At 40.2% G+C, this 7,954-nt stretch overlaps 1 protein-coding gene across 1 annotated transcript; it reads right to left on the bottom strand.

Annotated features, from left to right (window-relative positions):
- Positions 1–301: 301 nt before the first annotated feature.
- On the bottom strand, positions 302–2,815 carry lbx1a (ladybird homeobox 1a). The gene is made up of 2 exons (XM_078273773.1): positions 2,488–2,815; positions 302–819 (listed from the first exon to the last, which is right to left on the bottom strand). Exons 1-2 carry the CDS (start codon positions 2,813–2,815, stop codon positions 302–304), a joined length of 846 nt encoding a protein of 281 aa, XP_078129899.1.
- Positions 2,816–7,954: the final 5,139 nt, after the last annotated feature.

Genomic DNA, 7,954 nt, shown 5'->3' with positions numbered 1-7,954 from the left:
TCTTCATATAGGCTAAATAAAGGGATTTCCACCGTAAATTGGTGCATTAAAGTGTATCAGAATGCAGGAAATGAACTCTGGAGAACACCCAGACCCCATATGTCCATTCTGGTCCATATATTTATATAGTAATATATAAAAAACATTAGACTACACCACTGGATCAAAGCACAGAGATAGTTGTTTCTGGATAGTTTGCTGCATGTCCGTTCGTAAACGGATGAAATCCTCGTAAAGCCAGATGCCTGCAAACATCGCGTTATTTGGCACTTTACACGGTGTGACCCCCCCCCCCCCCCCCCTAGTCATCCACGTCAATCTCCTCATCTTCATCCTCTGAGCAACACTTGCTGCTCAGCCGTTCTGTGTACGACGACGGTGCGGGTGAAGAAGGAGACATGTGCGCTCTGCTGGAGCCGAGGCTCTCGGTGGTGTCTCGGCGGGACCTGGAGGAGACTGGCTCGGGCTCGGAAACAGCCCCCCCGCCAATACCGCTGGCCGCGCACTTCTCCAGCTCGGCCAGTTTGGAGAGCTTCTCGAGGGCCACAGCGCCTGCGACCTGGGCGGACTCCACGTCCGCTTTCATCTCCTCCAGGTCCCTCTTTAGCTTGGCCCGCCGGTTCTGAAACCAGGTGATGACCTGCGCGTTGGTCAGACCGAGATGTTGGGCGATCTGGTCCCGGTCCGCCGGGCTCAGGTATTTCTGGTAGAGGAAGCGCTTCTCCAGCTCGTAGATCTGGTGGTTGGTAAACGCCGTGCGGGACTTCCGCCGCTTCTTAGGGGTGTTCCTCTGGCCGAAGAGCGCCAGGCCGTCTCGGCCTAAGACAAGAGGGGAAAATGAGGTCTAGCCTATTTCGGCCTATGTGAACAAATGCACACAAATATTACCGGTCAACCAAAAACTTTGTCACAACTCAGATTCTGCTAAGGTAGAATGACTGATGATCCATTTCCCTGCATGATTATAAGTAGCCTATTGATTACAACTAATTAAAACGTAATTTTAGATTTTTTATTTATTTATTTAAAAGGGACAACGCACATTAATCAACATGAGTACAAAGTCCAACATGTAAATGTGCCAGATTTAGCCATGCAGGTTAATTTTCATCTGCAGTCCCTATAGCAGGTTAATGGCTTAAAAAAATAGATACACTACAACAATACAACACATACACATAAAAACACGAAAGACATAAAGGCATAGACAAAGTAAAATGACACAACCACTATTCCAGATCAGGACAACTGGCAGGTTGATGGCATGAGAAAAATATAACACAAGTATATCACACACAGTAGACATATAGGTAAAAGTGCATAGACACACATTAGGACGCATCAACAACACATGAGCACACACAGAGACACTACAGACAAACACATTATTCTGGATTATGGCAGCATATTTGATTAGTCGCAGTCCAATATTGATATTAAATACTATTTAAAACGCAATTTGAAATAGTGAATGGTTTAAACTATAGGATGCTGCTCAACCAGATATTATTTTATATGTGTAAAACGAGACTCCCCTTCATTATCTTATCTATTATCTTTTCATTATGAAGTCTGCTCTGTGTTTCTGAATTATCGAGGAGTTTACCTAATAGGCCTACATTCTGAGATACGTGTTCATGAAAATAATCTTCTGCTTTTCTGAATTCATATATCGATTCAACCATGCGTGCAGTAGCCTCAGCAAGGCTTAATACCAACAACACAGGGCTCCTGTTTCAAATCAAAGAACACATACATACATAAGAAGTGGGCACTAGTAGAGTACAAACAGCTGTTATAGGCCTACATATACAGACAGACAGAACACGTCACTTAGTTTCTTGCTGAGGCTTTTATTTATTATTAAAATATTTTATAATTTCATATTTTATTAATTCTATCTATCTATCTATCTATCTATCTATCTATCTATCTATCTATCTATCTATCTATCTATCTATCTGGTACCTCGTTGATGCAGGAAAACAGAACAGTCTTCATGAAAATGTATCTCAGAATTTCTGAGATAATTATCTTATTAATTCGGAAAACAGCAAATATAAAAAATAAAAAAAAAATCTCTCTTAAGGGAATGCATTGCGCTTTAAATATTATTTAAATTGAACACTTTTATTTTAGTAATGCATTGAAGCCATAATGTTACAGGCCTACGTGTCTTTAGTGTTTTACTGTAAATGGCCTTATGTTACTCTATTAGATCAAGTGGTTAGGCTACGGTTACTGTACATTTATTTAACACAAAACAAGCTGCAGAATTATTCTGGAATCACAAATAAAAATTTTTAAATAAATAGGCTACAAAATGTCGCGTCTTTTCGCTCCTTAAAGCACGCGGCCTCCAACTTGAGTTTTTATTTTATTTAATTTTTTATACCAGTTTTCAGAAAAGGAAATACTGCTATATAATACTAGTAAAAATTAGTGGGCGTGCCTATAATTCCCATTAAAAAAAAACAAGTCTCTTACCCTCGGCAGCCTGCAGGACGCTGACCTCCAGGCCCTTGAAGGTTTTGCTGGCCAGCTCCTCCAGCGCGCAGAGCGGGGAGGTTTGACTGAGCAGCGGCCGGCCGGGCAGGCTGTGACCCGCCGGGGGCAGCTTCTCTCCGGGAGAGATGGTTTGCGCCACTACGCTCAGGGAGCAGCACTTTTTCCCAGACGGCTTATTGAGGATGTCCTCGATGCTGAAAGGCGTCAGCGGCTTGTTGGAGTTGGCCGGCGGCGGGAGCTGATCCAACGGACTGCGCCTCCTCTCCTCCAGCACCGCGGGGCATTTGGAGTCGCCCTTAGAGTTCATCGCGGCTCGGCTCGGCTCAGCGGGTCACACCTGACTGTGGTAATTTAGAGACGAGCGATTTAAAGCGGGGGACAAGCAGACAGGCTGTGGTAAAGTGAAACAGAAAGATAGCAGGAGAAGGAAAGGATAATCCGCTCGGGTCACAGGTGTTTCTGCAGCCGCATGTTGGCCGCCGAGCTGCAGGCTGCAGGGACACTTTGGACTTGAAGTCCCTGAACGTTTCCCAGACACTTTTCCAGGGTGACGCACAACGAGGCAGAGGCGAACCCATCCGGTGGATAATGGTGCACCATACACAGCAGCGATTGACCACCACAACTTATAGCTGAATGTAAGGTCTCTCTCTCTCTCTCTCTCTCTCTCTCTCTCTCTCTCTCTCTCTCTCTCTCTCTCTCTGTAATTAGAGGGCACTACGGATGGGGAGGAGTCCAATTAGAAAGTAGAGCAGGCCCACTTAACACGCTCTCTCTCTAAAATTAGTTAATTTGTCACAAAACATGCAAATGTTGTCTCCACGTGATATTGTCCTCATTTGCATACACGGCATAATTGGCACCGCGTGTTTGATCGCCAGGCGAGCTCGTGCCAATTTGGATAAACCCGCTCTGCGTCAATCTTCAGGCCAATTACACCCAGACACGCAAATGATAAACATAAACTCCCATCACGCCGCACATCGAAACATTTTTTTTTTTTTAAATGACTGCAAGTGGGAAATCGGAGAGCGCGCTGTGTTGCATAGAGAGACATCTATCAGCATGGTATCACTTGAGAGAGACAGGCAGAGTGACAGAGGAGGGCATCTGAGCACACCTCCACACCCCCTCCCTCCCTCCCTCCAAAAAACACCGAGCTATAACTCAGGAGCAAAGAGCGCAGCTCCCCCACAGACACAGCACGGAGGGCCGGAGAAAAACTCAGCTGATGATTATATCAGGAAACATATTTAGTTATGCTTTCCTAAAAATATCTGCGACATATTTAACCCTTGTGTTGTCTTCCCGTCGTCACGCAGCTTTTTGTCATTCTGGGCTATTTATTTTATTTTTGGGCTTTTTTGACGTTTTGAAGCTTTTTTATTCACTTTTTCCGATGTCTTTTTTTATTTTTTATTTTTTAACGTTTTTGTTGGGGTTTTTAATCAAGTTTTTGAAGCTTTTTCTGACTTTTTTTGTCGATTTTTCTGATGTCTCTGTCGATTTTTTCTTGTTCCCCCCCCACGTTTTTGAATTATTTTTGTCACTTTTTTCAACTTTCTATCTATATTTTTATCAAATGCTAGAAAATCTAATAAAATACCCAAATTAATAAAAAGTATTGAACTGATCATTTATTTGACACTAAAGAACGCTGTATGGAACCATCCACGTTATTTGTTTTGGACAATTTGGTTGAAAGAAACCCACATTTTTGATATAGAGACTTTTTGAAAATGGGTCAAATCCAAAGAAGGACAACAGGAGGGATAACGGTTTCACATTCTTCATTAATAACTTGAACCCATTAAAACATATAGAGACAGGAAGCAAAAACTACACACAGGAATCTTTTTAGAAATGCCATATCTTCAAAAATCTGTCTCCTTAAAACAGTCCGAAGCAATATAAAACATACCTTTCATACGTTTCTTCATACCTTGTCAGATATTGTCTTTCTCTTACATATCATTTATTACAACGTAAACAATAGTATAACGTTTAAGGATACAAACACAAAACCTCAAGGTTCCAGTACTTTTCCACTCATGGTTTTCTTCAGCAGATGGAGTTTACAGCTTTATTTTTTTGTTTTCAGGGTTGTTTTCAATAATAAACGGTTGCTGCACAAACTAAATTGGGAAATAAATATAAATACAGTCAAATACGATAGGGTTATTCATATCTGATAATCTAAGCCCTTATGGTAGCTTATATTATTATTAATATTATTGCATTTTGGGACATGGAAAAGTGATCATCAGGAAGTTGGGTGAACAATGAAAAGGAAATTATAATAGTAATAACAATCATGGTAACAATTCCCATAGAGGTTCATGCATCTGTAGCAGTAATACAAAAGATAGATAGATAAATATATAGATAGATAGATAGATAGATAGATAGATAGATAGATAGATAGATAGATAGATAGACAGACAGACAGACAGACAGGCAGGCAGGCAGGCAGGCAGGCAGGCAGGCAGATAGATAGATAGATAGATAGATAGATAGATAGATAGATAGATAGATAGATAGATAGATAGATAGATAGATAGATTGATATATAGAGTTTGTCTAATAGTCGCCCCACAGCTAAACATTTAATAGCAGGCCATAAAAAAGATGGATGATTGATCAGAGGAGTTTATGGAGGCCATCTGCAGTCACAGCCTTTTGGAGCTCTGACAAAGTCCTCGGACAGTTTTATTTCCTAATTTACTCATGCTTTGGTCATGCTGTGACATTTGATTATACGCCTCGTCTTGGATCTTTTCAGAGCGGGCCTCCCGCCTGCCCTCAAGCCCGTTTTATTCTTCATCAGTGAACTCAACATCCGTGCTGATGGATGTGATGTCTTCATCTGATACCCGCTCCCAAATGGAGAAACATTCCCTTTTCCACGTAGGTTTTAATTTCATCTTTGGGATGTGTAAAGTGCCGACCCGGGGCTGTGAGCTGCTCTGCTGTAAATGTGAACCCCTGTAGCTACACAGGCCCCCATTGACACTGCTCACATTAAAGAGCTGCTTAATCTATAAAAAAAGAAATGGGCTTAGTTTCCCCATGTTTGTGACTGTAACCGTTAACTACAATAATCACAAGCGCTTAAATGATATTCAAACAGGAAGACATTTAGCTGAAGTTCACACTTCATGCAATTCAAGCATACTGAAAACTCCAAGACCGAAGCAAACAACCAAAATTCAAAATCTTTAACGCATTAACAATACGGTACACAAAAATATGAGTAGTTGCAAGGAACAAGTAAGAATGACTCAGGAATGACCTAATGATGAGTCATTCCTGACAATAGGAGGATAAAGTAGGCTACATAATTATGAGTTCCTAGAAAACCGACCAGGAGATAATATATTAATAAATAATGAGGTAATGATTAGTTCATAAATATCTGGTAATCAGTCATACTGACCACGTTAATCATGAGGCGTTCCTGATTGACTCTGAACTAGCCTGCTCAGGCTTGATTACTCAAACATTACACTGTAAAACTTTTCACCATAAATTTACAGTAATATACTGGCAGCAGCTTCGCCAGTTATCTGCTGTTTATTTACAGTGTGCATACTGTTTTAAAATTTTACGGCATTTTACTGTAAATAGACAGTTTCTTACTGTATTATTTTAATTTACAGTAATATACTGGCTGCAGTGTAATACCCGCCTTTTCCTTTATTTTCCCAAGATGCATTGGTATTAAAGGTGCCGTAGGTAGGATTATGAAGATCCAGGACTTAGCCAAAAAAACTTGTACATCGACAACCTCTCAGTCCCTCCCCCCTTTCTGCTAAAGCCCAAAACGGTCTCCTAAGCCCCTCCCTCCACAAGGGAGAATGAATGTGTGTGCATGAGCAGTGATTGACACGCAGTTAGACACCCCCCCCTGGCCCTGATTGGTGCATCTGAACAGGGAGCGGTGGATTTTTGCAAATCTCACTCCAGGCTGTAGGTGGAGCCAGAGGAGCTGGATTTATTTTTAATGACCTGCTTCATGTAGTTCTACTGGAACATAGGGTCAGTTTCAACAAATATGACAGAAAGTTAGTTTTATAAGGCTTACCTACTGCAGCTTTAACAGTAAATACCTGTAATCTGTAACATTCGCAGATAGTGAAGTAATATTGTTATTTTCTCCCAGAATACATTGCCATTTACAGTATGATCCTGTATAACATTAAAACAGTAAGATACTGTGAGTTTAGCTGTACATTTAGTTAAGTTTACAGTGTAGTTACAGTTTGTATGTACCATATTGTAAAGTGATACATAATACTGAGTATTTACCAAGTAGTCCCTTATTTCTTCATCTTTATCTTATTACTTACCCTTTTTGTGTCCCCTCCAAGTAAAGTGATAGTAAAGTAAGTAAGAAGTAAAGTAGTACTGAATAGTTATTTAAGGCAGGGTTTTTCCAATATACACTTTTTTATATTGTTTGAAATGGTCTTTAGACCCTGACAGGAATAAACAGTGTTGGGCAAGTTACTTCCAAAATGTACTACATTATAGATTACTAGTTACTGTCATTTGAGAGTAATTAGTTATATTACAATATTACTGTCTCTGAATTGTAATGCTTTACACTACTTTTGCATTCCTTTTGAGTTACTTTCAGCAAAATAACAGCGGAAGTTTGACTTGGCAGGTAGCTTGTGAATTTCACCACCGGATCAATAAAGCCTTCTCTTTATTCTTAATACATCATAGATTATTCATAATATTTTGTATAATGAATATGAATATGCAAAGTAACTAAAGCTATAAAAAAATAGAGAAGTAAAACGTACAGTAGGCAAGTAGGAGAAAATTAAAATACTCAATTAAAAGTACCTTACAGTTGTATTAAAGTACGGCATAGTTACTTCCCACCGTTGATAAAATGCAATTATATTTACGTGTAGCAAGCACCAACATTAATTCCCGACATGTTTATATCTGTCAGCAGCTCGGACACACTGCTGTCCCTGCTGACGTACCGTCACATGTTGGGACACAGATGCTGTCCAGGGACGGACTGGGGCTAAAAAACAGCCGTGGACTTTCTTCCAAATAGGCCCATCATCCGGCCATTCGCCCCTAGCCGTGCGCGACAGACACTAGCCAGGATGTCCTGATACTATGCCACAATACTGTAGCCTATCAGACAAGGTATTCACAGCAAGTAACATCTCAAAACCAATGATGATAATTGGGGTTGTGTTTATTAATGAAACCTCAGCCTTCAAATAAAAACAAAAAATGTACAATCCCATTACATCTGCATTGAAAATAAAATACAAATAATTAAATCTCACTGGCTACAGAACAACAAATTACACAAACTTGTAAGTATAAAACATTTAATCTAAAAACTGTTTTTTAGGCTTTTTCTGATGGTGGTAAAAATATTACATCCTGGGACATCCTGGCACTTTCCTACACT

Source organism: Sander vitreus, chromosome 17 (genome assembly GCF_031162955.1).
Source record: "Sander vitreus isolate 19-12246 chromosome 17, sanVit1, whole genome shotgun sequence".
In the NCBI taxonomy this organism is placed as follows: domain Eukaryota; kingdom Metazoa; phylum Chordata; class Actinopteri; order Perciformes; family Percidae; genus Sander; species Sander vitreus.
Note: the sequence above shows the minus strand (reverse complement) of the source record. Positions and strands in the feature narration are given on the sequence as shown.

What these genes read in the sequence shown, in the direction of transcription:
- lbx1a (XM_078273773.1), bottom strand. Translation starts at nt 2,815, where the DNA reads ATGAACTCTAAGGGCGACTCCAAATGCCCCGCGGTGCTGGAGGAGAGG. An exon ending in CGTCCTGCAGGCTGCCGAGG is followed by an intron (nt 820 to 2,487) that starts GTAAGAGACTTG and finishes CTCTTGTCTTAG; the next exon opens with GCCGAGACGGCCTGGCGCTC.